At 42.2% G+C, this 13286-nt stretch overlaps 1 protein-coding gene across 1 annotated transcript; it reads right to left on the bottom strand.

Moving 5' to 3' along the window:
* Positions 1-466: 466 nt before the first annotated feature.
* rlf (RLF zinc finger) lies at positions 467-12830 on the bottom strand. The gene is made up of 8 exons (XM_055862729.1): positions 12580-12830; positions 10399-10553; positions 10085-10166; positions 9137-9272; positions 8785-8987; positions 7052-7188; positions 6767-6908; positions 467-5774 (listed from the first exon to the last, which is right to left on the bottom strand). The coding sequence occupies exons 1-8, from the start codon at positions 12757-12759 to the stop codon at positions 981-983; spliced, it is 5829 nt and encodes a 1942-aa protein (XP_055718704.1). The 5' UTR covers positions 12760-12830; the 3' UTR covers positions 467-980.
* Positions 12831-13286: the final 456 nt, after the last annotated feature.

The raw sequence follows: 13286 nt of genomic DNA, 5'->3' as shown, positions 1-13286 counted from the left end.
CGATGATGTGTGGTCCTTCCACTACGACTGGTCAGGAAACCATGCAGTTTATTAGGCTACAGATTAAATACAGTTGGATAAACTTCACAGGGCGGTGAAATCAGAAGACTTGAGTCTTATTCTGGAGAATTATCATTGGATGCTTAGCTGCCATTTGACAAATAAAAATAATCTTGATCTTTTGTCCATAATAATCTCACCATATAGGCTATACGTGCATTCTAGCCAACAGTGTGCAGATACAGTACTTTACCTGCGCGCTTTTTGCTAGAGAGCACGTGCCACTTTGCTAGTGGCGTTATAGAAACACTTTCTCGTGAGAAAAGCCACTGTATAAAGTAAAATGGGTTTATTTTCATAGATAGTGAAAATATTGTGGACTATTTAATACTGACTAGTTCCCTGAAGAGTTTAAAGACTAATCAATGTAAAGGCATGACAAGGAAAATAAAGATAGACAATGCAATTTCATATTTTTGAAAGGGCCTATTCAAACATTTATTATTCTTATAAAGCATTACACATCTGCCCACTGCATTGAAAAAAAGAAAGGGGTCTTGATATTCAGAGGGGACAATATTTTTCCTCAAGTTATTAGTGGGCAAATGAGATGTCTCTGTCCCATGAAAGCTATTTTCAGACAAATTAATAGCATTGAAATGGAACAATGAGCTACACAGTTCTAAATAATATTTGAAAATGTTTTATAAAACTTCATTGTGTAGTGAGAAGACGCATATATATATACACATTAGAACGTTCATCACCTGACAGAAATGTAATACAAATACTCTAAAGAAGTTATTAAAAAATCAGGGGAAGGATCATTTTACACACGTATCTGTTGTATGTCAATTAAGGGCCCTTGAGCTAATCAGTTTGGCAACTTAAAAAGATACTGATAATATCAGAGTAGTAAATACATTAGGGGAAAAAAAACACTGGGATAGTCTTTATATTGGACACAAAGGTACTCAGTTCTACGAACCGTCAAGAAGTAGCTTATCATTAGTTTTTGTGGGGAAGAGGTCAAGCAAGGAGGTGGAAAACCTTGGCCTCTCAAGAACTACCACGGGCCTGAGGTACTGCAGCTGCTTAATGGCTAGGTCACCACAACCCGTCAGAGCCTTGTCCAAGATGAGGCGCAAGTTCTGGACTGATGTGTATTCCCCTGTCCTGGGAAGAGGCTGAAGTGGGGAAGATCGGGCCCGCCTGCTACGGGTAGTAGTGAGGCCCATCTGGCTGTTCTCCTTTACAGAACAGTTACGTCTGTAGGAATCCCGCCGCCGAGCAGACACAACAGGTGGTTCAGGCCTGTGGCTGTTGCAGTGAGAAGCCCGGGGCCTCACATCATCCTTAGTGCTCTCCTGTATGAATTTCAGGAAAGATGACTCGAATCCCATAGGTTTATAAGCAGCCAGGTCAAATGTGCGAGGGGGAGGGCTGTGAGGCTGGGAGTCCTTTGGAATGGGAAGGAGCTCAGAGAGCTCGTTCTTACGTTTAAGTGGCTGGCGGGCTTGAGGGGAGGGCAATGGCATAGAAATTGATGGTTTGCCACCATCTTTGCCTGAACTGTCCATGAAGCCCTCATCAACACTGAATCGGAGGGAGGATGGTGGAGAGAGATCAAGAGCGGGCGGGTTTGAGGATTTTCGCCTTGGCCCCTCTTGGCTGTTTTGAGTAACAGGCTCTTCAGTGTGCCCACTAGGTTCTCCATAAAGCAAGTCATCGGCACCCACCAAAACATTCCTCTCAGCAGGTGGCTCCTCTTTGAACCCCAGTGGGTCATGCTCATCAAGTGTGTCTGCTTCGATGGAGTGCAGACTCATAGGGACAGATGGACCACCAGGGTTATCTGGCTCTGCTTGATACTCCATCTTCAGAACTCCGTTAGGTGCCCTCGTCATATCAGGGCAAGCAGATAATACAGTATTCCTCTGAATCAGCTCATCCAGTTGCTCTGCACTAAACACAAGCTTATTCTCATTCAATACAAAAGCATGAAGGGTTAATTTGTGGCAAGTCAAATAGTGACGGCGCATACTACGTATAAATTTGACTACGGAATCACAACCTTGCACCATGCACGGGTAGGCTTCACGTTGACAACGATCTTGGCACATCTGCAAGGCCTCCTCATGGGAACGGAATACCATATCTTCAAACCTTCTGGATTTCTTTTCAGTTGACACATTTTCACCGTCATCTTCATCTTGCTCTTCACTAGTTTCTTCAGCCTTAACATCTTCAGGAGACTTTGGGCAGTGTCTTAGAGATTGCCTGACGGGTAGCTTGGTTGCATCTTTCTGTGGCGTAGATGTGATGATCAGCTTCTTTTGGCATCCAGTGGCTGACGTGTCCTTGTGAGTATTCTGGAGACGTAATACGAGTGAATCATAATAATTGAGGTGGCTAGAGAGTACATGTTTTTTCAGACTACGGCTTTGGGTGAACACTTGTGTACAGCCGTCATACTTGCAGCACAAGGTCGCCTGGTAAGGATGATCACTTTTTCTGTGACGCTTTAGACTACTGGTCGCCTGGTTAGGATGATCACTTTTTCTGTGACGCTTTAAGCTACTGGTCGCCTGGTTAGGATGCTCACTCTCTGTGTGTCGCACCAAGCTACTGTTCAGGAGGTAAGAAGCATTACAGTTGGCGTAGCTGCACCTAAACTTCTGTAAAGCTGGGTCTTCTGAAAGCACGGAAGGATGTCTCATCACCTGCGAATGAATCTTCTTCTGGTGGCGATGAAGACTGGAGGCGTGGGAGAAAATAACCCCACAGTCCTTGTGCTTGCACATATAAATGCCGCCCTTGCCTCTTCGCATGCTTCCGTCTTCACTTTCCTCCTCTTCGAAGTGATCCTGCACAGAAGATGGAGCATGACTGCATTTCTTACGCTTATCTCCAGATTTAGCAAATTGTACAATATTTTGTCGCATTATTTTCTTTTTTTGGTACTTCTGCTGCCAGGAGGGGTGTTGCCAGGTGGGGGTCTGAGATTTTTGTGTAAAGGAGGTTGTTTGCTTGGTGCGTTCTGGGGGCTGTGTAAAGGAGACTGTTGGCTTGGTGGGTTCTGGGGGTTGTTTTATGGAGACTGTTGGCTTGGTGGGTTCTGGGGGTTGTGTTATGGAGACTGTTGGCTTGGTGGGTTCTGGGGGTTTACCCTCAACCCGCTTTTTAGACCAACAGCTCATTTGCTCCACAACTGCCTCGCTAAGTCTATGCGTGTGAAGATAATGAAATCTCAAGTCCGTCTTCTCTCTATGGCATTTGAAGCAGAGGTGACACTTAAATGGCTTAAATGTCAGTGATTTGAGGATCTTCATTCCTTTCGCCTTCTTCTCTGAGAATTGATGCTTGTTCATGTAGTGGCGCATTAGGGTTGTGCTGGTCACACTTCTAAAGTTGCAATCATTAAGCTCACAGAAGTATGGTTTAGTAGAGGCTTGTAAAACAAAGGGGCTGACCTGGTCTGCATCTAAGTGTTGCTCTGAGGGTAGACTGTGGGCTACTGATGGTTCAGTGTTTGATGTCAGTTTCACCCTCTTGCCAACAGCGGGTTGCGCTCTCTTTTGCAAAAACACAACTGGGGACCTGGTACCAAGACCCTGATGGCAGGATATCTTTGATGTGGATCCTGAGATTGGATGGAAGGGCTCACAAAATCCATTTGTAGAGCTGGAGAGAGTCAGACTAAGCTGGCTAAGCCCAATCAAAATCTCTCTCAAAGGGTCATTGTCCAGGCTTGAGGGAGATGTTGCTGTGTTCTTAATAGAAGGACAAGCATTTTCCTGGCTCGACCCCTTCATTAGCAGACAAGCTGCAAGTTCATGTTTGTTCTTGTCATCGTTGTTCTTCTCTGTTTTTATCTTTAGACCTTTCGATTTCAAGTCCTTCTCTTTGACAAGATTTTTGCGTTCCTTATTCTCAGACTTGAAATGTTCTGGATGAACACACCTTAGGTGCTGGTGGACATCTCTAGCTTTGGAGAAGGTCAATCCACACCTCTCGAAACCACAAGTGAACTTTTTTCCATCAAAGCACACAGCAACAGATGCCATTGTGCCCTTGGGCTCCTTGCAACTCTGTGAGGAGGCACTGCATGTGGAGAAAGTAGCATTGCTTTCCCCGTTGACTACCTCCTCCAGTACAGTCTTTATGTCACACGACTTTTTGGGGATGGTTAGCTCCTCTGTTATGGAGTCAAGATGTTTTATTTTGGCCTTCCTCTGTGCCTCAAAGTCTTCCTCAGAGAAGGTAATGCCGTGTGTGGCTAAATGACGGCCAAATTCCTTTTTAGAAAAGTAGAACTTCTTGCAATCAAGGCTAGTGCAGCTGTATGCTGCATCACGAAAGTGCTGTGCTTCATGGTGGTATACCTGCCCCAAGTCACAGAAAGAAAGACTACAGCCTTTGAGCTCACACTGGTAGCTAAGTTGAAAGCCATGGCTCTGCTTATGTGTAACAAGCTCATTGGAGGTGCTGAAACGAGCACCACAATCTGTGACCATACACATGTAAGGCAGGTCACCGTAGTGCACACGTCGATGCCTGCGGTGGTGATAGGCAGACATGAAGTGGCGCCGACAGTAAGTGCACTTTTCCCTACGGTCTCTCATTTCACAATAATGTTTCACGTTCTCGTCGCTAACATGGTCTTCTGATTTAAGGTGCACACCCAGGTACTTGGAATGCTTAAAAGTCTTTGTACAGTGAGTAGCAGGGCATGTGTATATGTCACGATTCTGCAATTCAAAATGAACATTAATGTATTCAATTGTAATGTTATCCTCATGACCAGGCTTCCTGGGTGCAGATGAAGCTTGCTCTAAAATGTGCTCCAGAACATCAGGATCATGTGTGGACTGGTAGTACAGCATTAAGGATGGGTCAAGGGCAATCTCACCAGGCTCCAAGTCATCCAAGTCGTCCTCCTCCATTTCCTTATCCAAATCAACCCTCTTTTTGTCCTTTTTCTTCTGTCGAGTGCTTCTGGATGGCATCTGAAGGTGTAGTTTGGTGTGTGGAATAAAATCCTTTCTGCTCTTAAACTTCTTCAGGCAGACAGGGCAGGTGGAAACACCGTTTTCTTCATGCCTCTTAGAGTGAAGAAGGATTCGAGTCTCAGTAACAGATTTCTTACAAATCTTGCAGAAGAACTTGTATTTCTTCTGCAGTGAACCCTGCTCTGAGGTACCCTCAGCATCTGGCTTTGAAGGTGGTTTACTGTCCCGGTCATTTTCTTCATCTTTCTCATGACCATCAATGCTTCCACTTGTCCCATTTACGCATTCTTTTGGCATATCAACAAATCCCCTCTCCACCTCCTCCTTTACATCCTGCTCAAGACTAACCTCTTCCTGCCCCCTCCCTTTCTCCTCTTCCTCCTCCGGCTCAGGTTCAAGCCCCAGCAGCATGATGCACTGATGCTTGAGTGTCTTCCAGTCCCAGAATTCAGGGTCAAAAGGCCAGTGGGCTTTAAGTGCCAGGAGCAGTTCACACCGCAGCGAGTTGGGGATAATGGCATTTTCCTGGTCATACTTCTGATCGGGCCGCAGATAGAGCTCTTGTAGGGTGCTGAAGGCCACATGAGAGAGGCCTAAGAGAAACTCTGTCAGCTGGCAGGCCCGCAACACCTCAAGATCGTCTGGTAGGAGGCAGGATACAGTCTTGCACACAGATATCCTTGTTTCGGTCTCCTCTTGCTTTGGGAGCTGTAGTGCTTTAACACATAACTCCACAGATGAAGCCAGACCCAGCTCATCTGCCTGTAGAATAAACATGAGATCGTTTTTTCCAATGGTGTGACAGTGGCCTACAATTCAAAGTAACTGCCCAGTGAAAATTTTACCTTAATTTTTTTTTATTCTGTTGAGTCATATCCAAATGTTGTTGACTCGTCATATACTCGTGACCAATGTATACATTTTTTTTTTTAACACACTTCAAAAACCCCACCTCAAACTTATCTCAAACAGACTTTTTCAAAGATGCTGCTATTTCCTCAGAACATGTCATCTCACTGAGGATTGAGCTGGCCAATTAGCGGTTTACTTACACTAATATTTAATGTCCAGTATAGACGGGTTGGCTGACAACGTCATGAAAATGACGCGTGCATTGATGTCTAGCAACAATGACAAATCTTCCTTGTGAGAAATTGCAGACGGCTCATTTCAGCATGTATCTTGTATTGATACATGTCTTGTTTTGACTGATGTCATGTCTATGCTAATATGGCTCAAACTCACTAGCTAACCAACAACAATTGTAACGATGTATTTCAGAGACAATAAGTGCTCATTGAGCAAATGTATTTGTGTTCATTAAACATTGAGACTAATTATATAGTTTACATGTCGTCAACAGTGTCAGCCAACCCGTCCGTTTTACCCCATAGTTGCGCACACGTTGTTTTTGTTGCTGAACAACCAACCCGTCTTTACACCCACACCATTCTGTTGTTGTTGCTGAACAACCAACCCGTCTTTACACCCACACCATTCTGTTTTGGGGTATGCCGACATCATTCCAACACAGAAAAGTTGCTTTTTAACATACTTAATTACATTTTTTTTTAAAGTAAAACAATTTCACTCATATTGTAAATAATTATAGGTCATATTTCATAGAAATCTGGAAACACTGGGCAGTTACTTTACATTTTGGGCAATTGTAACTGATATTTAACTAAAATAAGTTAAAACTTTATATTGCAATGACAAATCAAAATCAGAGGTAGAAAAGTCTATTCTCCTACCTCTGTCCGGATGACACGCACAAGGAAGAGCAGATGGTAGACAGTCTTAGCAATTGCACCTAGCTGCAAGCAACGCTCCAGCAGTGATTCCAAAGATGGGTCGATCCTTCTCTGCAGCTTACTCCACAGCAGTGTGAGCTCCCTAAAAAAGACAGAAAAGATGAAATAGCATAGAAAAATATAAAATTGGAACAAGACCCAAAAACACACACCAGTGCAGAAATAAGAATTTAAATTTATCCATATGCGTTGCAAAACTCTTGACATTGACCACTGAAAACTGACCAGGAACAGTACAGACTCTGCTGCTGCAGCTGTTGAGTTAGGAAGGTAGTACACAGGATGAAGGCCGTGTTATCCTCCCCCTCGGTCTCCAAATTGCATGTAATATCCAGCACATCCTTACAGTCCAGTCTGGATATCTGTGGGATAAATAAATAAAAGGCCAAGTCGGTGGCCTTCAGAAAGTATACACACCCCCTGACTTTTTCCACATTTTGTTGTTACAACCTGAATTTTAAATTGAGATGTGTCACTGGCCTACAAGCAATACCCCATAATGTCAAAGTGGAATTATGTTCCTAGACATTTTAACTAATTCATTAAAAACGAAACGCTGAAATGTCTCGAGTTAATACGTTTCCAACCCCTAAATAAGTTCAGGAGTAAAAATGTGCTTAACAAGTCACCTAAGTTGCATGGACTCACTCTGTGTGCAATGATAATGTATAACATGATTTTTGAATGACTACATCACCCCACACATACAACTATATGTAAAATCTCTAAGCAAGCAGTGAATTTTAAACAGATTCAACCAAAGACCAGAGGTTTTCCAATGCCCCACAAAGGGCACCTATTGGTAGATAAAAAAAAACAGACATAGAATATCCCTTTGAGCAGGGTGACATTAATTACTGCAAATATTGTACAATCCAGGTGTGCAAAGCTCTCAAAACTTATTCTGGATTGGTGTTCCTTCCACGGGACAGTTGAGCTAACATTAGCTAATGCGATTAGCATGAGGTTGTAAGTAACAAGAACATTTCCCAGGACATAGACATATCTGATATTAGCAGAAAGCTTAAAATCTTGTTAATCTAACTGTACTGTCGAATTTACAGTAGCTATTACAGTGAAAAAATACCACGCTATTGTTTGAGGAGAGTGCACAATTTTGAAAATGAAAAGTTATTCATAAACAAATTAGGCACATTTGGACAACATTTTGAACAGAAATGTAATGGTTAATTGGATGAGTCTAAAACTGTGCATGTACACTGCTACCATCTAGTGGCCAAAATCTAAATTGCACCTGGGCTGGAACAATAAAATATGTTTTTTTCTCTTGCATTTCAAAGATGGTACAAAAAAAAAAAAAAGAATGGTTGGTATTTTTCTTTGTATTATCTTTTTACCAGATCTAATGTGTTATATTCTCCTACATTCCTTTCACATTTCCACAAACTTCAACGTGTTTCCTTTCAAATGGTACCAAGAACATGCATATCTTTGCTTCACAGCCTGAGCTACAGGCAGTTAGATTTGGGTATGCCATTTTAGGTGAAATAAAAAAAAAAAAAAAAAGGAGCGGATCCTTAAGAAACTTACCCAGAAAGACACAGCTCTAAATCGCTGCCAAAGTTGATTCTAACATGTATTGACTCAGGGGTGTGAGATATTGCTGCAATTAATTTGTAAAATGTTGTAAAATCATGTTTCAATATGTAATTATGGGGTATTGTGTCTAAATATATTGAATCCATTTTGAATTCAGGCAGTAACAACAAAATGTGGAATAAGTCAAGAGGTATGAATACTTTCTGAAAACACCAACTACAGTATTCTGGAAAATATCACTTACATTTTAAGGGCAAAGGAGTTCAAACGAACAACACTGTCAAATTCACTAAGCCATCACATTTATTTTCTTACATAACAGCATTCTCTGAAAGCAATTTAAATAGCAGTATGAATAATAATGCAACTGAGCTGAGCTCAACAACACACTGACAGACCTCCATGATGGCCTCCTCGCCCGGCAGCAGTTGGCAGAGGAGAGAGACATAGGTCTGGCGGAAGGTGGTTTGGTTGGAGACAAGATGGCATTCAGCACAGGCCTTAGCCAGTACCACAGCCTTCGCCACCTCCCCCACTTTCTCCAGGTGTTTAACCCGCATCTCCATGAAGCCCTCCCCCTCCAAGGAGATGTACGCGTCAACTACAGGAACATGACAAAGCAACAGATGCTACTTGATTGGCTGACTGGAATCATAGTAAAATACATCAAATAGACAAGATGAGGTTTATTACAGTCACTGCTACTTTATTATTGCACTGTTGACAATAGAGTAAGGTTGTGATACTGACCTTCCTCTGCGGTTGTGGGATGACCGGTGAGAAGGGCGCTTAGGACAGGGTTACTCCACGCTCCACCCTCCCCTGTGATTTGGAGTAGGGCTTGTAGATCTATGCTCCCATACTCCAACAAGGCATCATGGGCAACCTGCAAAACCGGCAAGAGCACACAAGGGGGTTTTGCCACAACTGTCAGGTGAGGCAACAGTGACAGCATGGTAAAGTAATAGGGCTGTGACGATACCAGTATTGCAATGTTTTTTTTCCACAGCAAAAAATGAAAACACGAAGCAGACCAAACTCTTTGGTATTTTAAAAACATGCAGTTTATAAAATATTGTACGCTATAGCTTGGAAAATAAATGTGACTCTGGATGACAACATGTTTGTTTCTAACACTAGGGACGTTTTTCAAAGAAGTTATAATCCGCTGTGTGTTTTATTTCCTTGCCACAATACTAATGAGTATCGCAATACTGGTATTGTACCGGCCCTATAAAGTATTGTAATGTAGGACATGTCCTCACTATATCAAGATTTGGATTGGAAATTTAAAAAAAATCCCTACTGCAACTTCTCTCAATTCCCCCTGCTAATGTGTTGTCATGCTTCCACTCCCTTCTTCCAGAACACATTTACTTTCAATGTAAAACATTTACTCAAACCCCTCTAGTGGATTCCCAATTTCCTATCAAACAGGCCCCAGGTGGTCAAGAACCACAGCACGTTATCAGACAGCACCAGTGTATAACGTAGTATTCTCCAGGGAACATTGCTTGGGCCACTGCCATTCATCAACAACAAAGCATGTCAATAGTACCCCCAAGCGAAAGTAAATAAACCTCTCTTTATACTGCATCCACTTCTCTATAGTTCAATCAGTCGATCAATCATAATTTTTTCTTCCATCTTCTCTCTCATTAGCTACTATTTCTTAACATCTCACAGCCCATCCTTTACCTGAACAGAGCGGTGAAATTGAACCCAGGCCTCATAAGGGATTTCGTTTTCAGGCACAGATAGCAACAGTTCAAAACAGCTCCTGGAAGCAAAATAACAGAGACAACGAAGGACAACTTGTGAAACTTCATGACACAACGTTATCTATTTCTAACATGCAGCACAAAGAAAAAAACAATGAAGCCATGTCAACAACAAAAGAAGGCTATGCATTGGAGCACACAGTAGAAAGGGTGGTGATCACTCTGCTTTCAAAATAATAATCTAGGTACAACCCTAACAGTGTAAAGCACTTCGTTACTGAGTTGACTCACAGTGCTAGTCTCTTCAATACCAGGGCAACTGTGTCAGAGTCTGCAGTGAGATGTGGCCTTGCAGCAGCAAAGCAGTTGATGGCCAGGCAGTAGACCTCCAAGAGAGGAAGACCATGTTCCACAGAATTCCTGCTCCCAGCATAGTCCATCAGTGCCTGCAAAGACAGTCATGGATTAGTCAAAAACACTTTCAATGACAACAAAAAAACAGGCAGTTGGGTTGTGGTTATTAAAAAATATGTTTTCTTTGCACTTTCACTTTCATTAGGATTAAGACAACTAACAGCCATCTTATTTACTGGAAAACACCCTAAATGCCAAAGACATTGTGTTGATAGCAGGCAGGGCAGGCACCATATGTCACTGTTAATTAGTCTTCCTGTGAGGTGTGGCAAGGCTCATTGAGGAAAGAGGCTACAGTGTTTCCCCCAGGATTTATTTTATTCTCCCTCCTAAATTGCATGGAATTTGTTGTTTCAGTTTCTTACAAAAGGCCCATTACTTTTTGTCCAAAGTGATGAGTCTTGCTCTTACGCCATCTATGTGTAGAAAAGTAAATCTAAAAAAATATTTAAAAAATGTGTATATAAATATATATTTGAATTGTCATGTCGGGTGTGGGGTACCTGTCTGATTGGTCCCAGCTTGCACTCTCTCTTTACCTTGATTGGGCCTGGGGGAGCAGCCTACGTATTTGACAGCTCTAAGACAAGGTGTACCTAGAGAGCTGTGGACCCCCAGTTTGTCACGTCAACATTTCCCCAAAGCCTCTCTTGCCAAGAGTCCTCAGTGCGCACTTCCCTACCACCATTACAGTGGGTTGGCTAAATTTAACCTCCATCTAGGGTAAATATGAGAGTCGCTCCTCCAGAGAATAAGCTCCCGCCTGGGTATATCTAACACCCAATTAACTTCCAATTAATGGTTAGCAGCTATAATTAACCCAGTTTAGGGTTTTTGGAAAAAAGGTAAATGGGAAATCTGCAGTTCAAACAATAAAGTAATCTCCACACCACTGATTCTGTAAACAGCTGAGGGATAGGGCTGGAGAAAAGTAAGCACTATGAAATTCATAGACAGAGCTATAGATGCAAGGAACATCAATAATATCAGCATAGTTTTAACCATGTTAAAGTTATACAGTGTATGTTTAAAATTACATTGTTTACAAATACATTAGTTTAGAAAAAGCCTATAAAAACAATCAAGACAGTTAAACTAAGATTGAGGCATTTAAAAACCATATTCAAGAATGAATGGCTATATCATGAATTTAAAAGTTAAAAAAAAGGGGATGTAGCAATCTGATTGTCCCTTTAAATTCTCAACTTTACGAAAGTAGATAAAACACCATAGCAAACTGATACTACAGAACAGTCTGTTAAAAACAAAAACGTCTTCATTTTCAAATTATTTATACTTGAATATTGATTTTGACAAGTGTTAACGTTACTTAGCGTTAAAAACAAAATGAACGTGGATGAACCACGTTGTTGCCATCAACTACCGAGAAAGCATGTTTTTGTAGAGTGAGGGTCAAATAAACTCCTTAACTCGACAATAAAACAAGTAAGGTTGAAGTTAACAAATAAAATGGCTAATAAATACACTAACTAGGTTAATTGATAAGTAGGCTGACGAAAAACATTTGCACTGCAGGCCTTTTTACATGCATGCCTGCAAGTGCCTGAAACAAAACGTGAAACACCCCGCCCCGCTTACTTTAAATATTCTAAACGTTGCAAATAGCAGCACGATAAACTAGTTAACTACTAGTTTGTACAGACTGGATATTGTACAAAAATATTTTGCATGCCTAGTTGTCGTCCTGGACCACTGCATCCGTCTCTCTCTCGGACAAGCTTGCACAACAACCATGACAACATTGGTTGCTAACGGTAGTTAGCTGGCTAACTAGTAGGTAGCCCAACTGATGATAGCATGGCTATGTTTTGCACATCATTGGTGGTTAGGTCATGCAGTTATGGTATACTTTACTGGGATCGTTTATTGTGCATTAGATGCATATTGTTCTCTTATCCTGATCAAAATGTTCCAGCTAGCAGCTAAAGGCCATATTGGCGCTGGCGCACACACAGCCAACAGCGCTAGCTAGCTAGTTTAGCTATGCGAAAAAACATTGCTTTTCCTTTGAGTTTTGCATGCACGCACGCTAGCTACCTGGCAGAAGTTGTCGCAATATTCGGTGGATGATATTTCCGAAATGTCTTGTTGCCTGAGCGTTGCTTCAAGCGCTCTCAAGGTGGTGAGCAAGCATTCCATGGCGACGAGAGTGTCCTCGGCAGTGTTGGAAGGCCGATTACTCCAGTCGGGCTCTGGTTCAACATCACTATCCGCCATCTTCAGTCCCCGCCACCGCGCGTATGCATCCCCTTCATGTGACGCGCGTGCACCAGCGTGCGCTCATCACTTCTTCGTGTTGTTTTCCGACAGACTAGACGCTTTGTGGCGTATTGCTGCGTTTTTCAGGTCGGAGTGCAAATTGCAGATTTTGTTCACAAAAAAGGGAAATTTGGAATTTTTGTTTTTTGCAGCCCCATCTAACCCTGCAAATACGTCACTATCCCCAACAAAACCACCACTTTGTTCCTAACAGATCCACCAGGCAGTTCACTAATTGGTCACACCTGATCTTATTGGGTGTTTGTTTCCTTTGAAATGGGGTCTGTTTGAATCGCAAAAATGTACCACTTTGCTTGGCATGCTAGCTCCATCCTGGTGGCGCAGTGGGCTAATTTCATGGCTAGAGAACAGAAGACTCTAGGTTTGAATCTCACTGATGCTGTGCCACAATAAAAAAGGAGTTGTCTTTGTGTGATTACTGCCAAAGCAAATTAATTTCCATGTGTACTTGGAGTTTTAACAGT

The sequence above is a fragment of the Salvelinus fontinalis genome, chromosome 15 (genome assembly GCF_029448725.1).
Source record: "Salvelinus fontinalis isolate EN_2023a chromosome 15, ASM2944872v1, whole genome shotgun sequence".
Classification (NCBI taxonomy): domain Eukaryota; kingdom Metazoa; phylum Chordata; class Actinopteri; order Salmoniformes; family Salmonidae; genus Salvelinus; species Salvelinus fontinalis.
This window is presented reverse-complemented; position numbering and strand designations above follow the sequence as displayed.

Coding starts and splice junctions, on each gene's coding strand:
- rlf (XM_055862729.1), bottom strand. CDS start 12,759: ATGGCGGATAGTGATGTTGAACCAGAGCCCGACTGGAGTAATCGGCCT. Junction 9,273..10,084: donor AATTTCACCGCTCTGTTCAG/GTAAAGGATGGG, acceptor CCGGTTTTGCAG/GTTGCCCATGATGCCTTGTT. Junction 6,909..7,051: donor CAGAGTCTGTACTGTTCCTG/GTCAGTTTTCAG, acceptor TGTCTTTTTTAG/GGAGCTCACACTGCTGTGGA.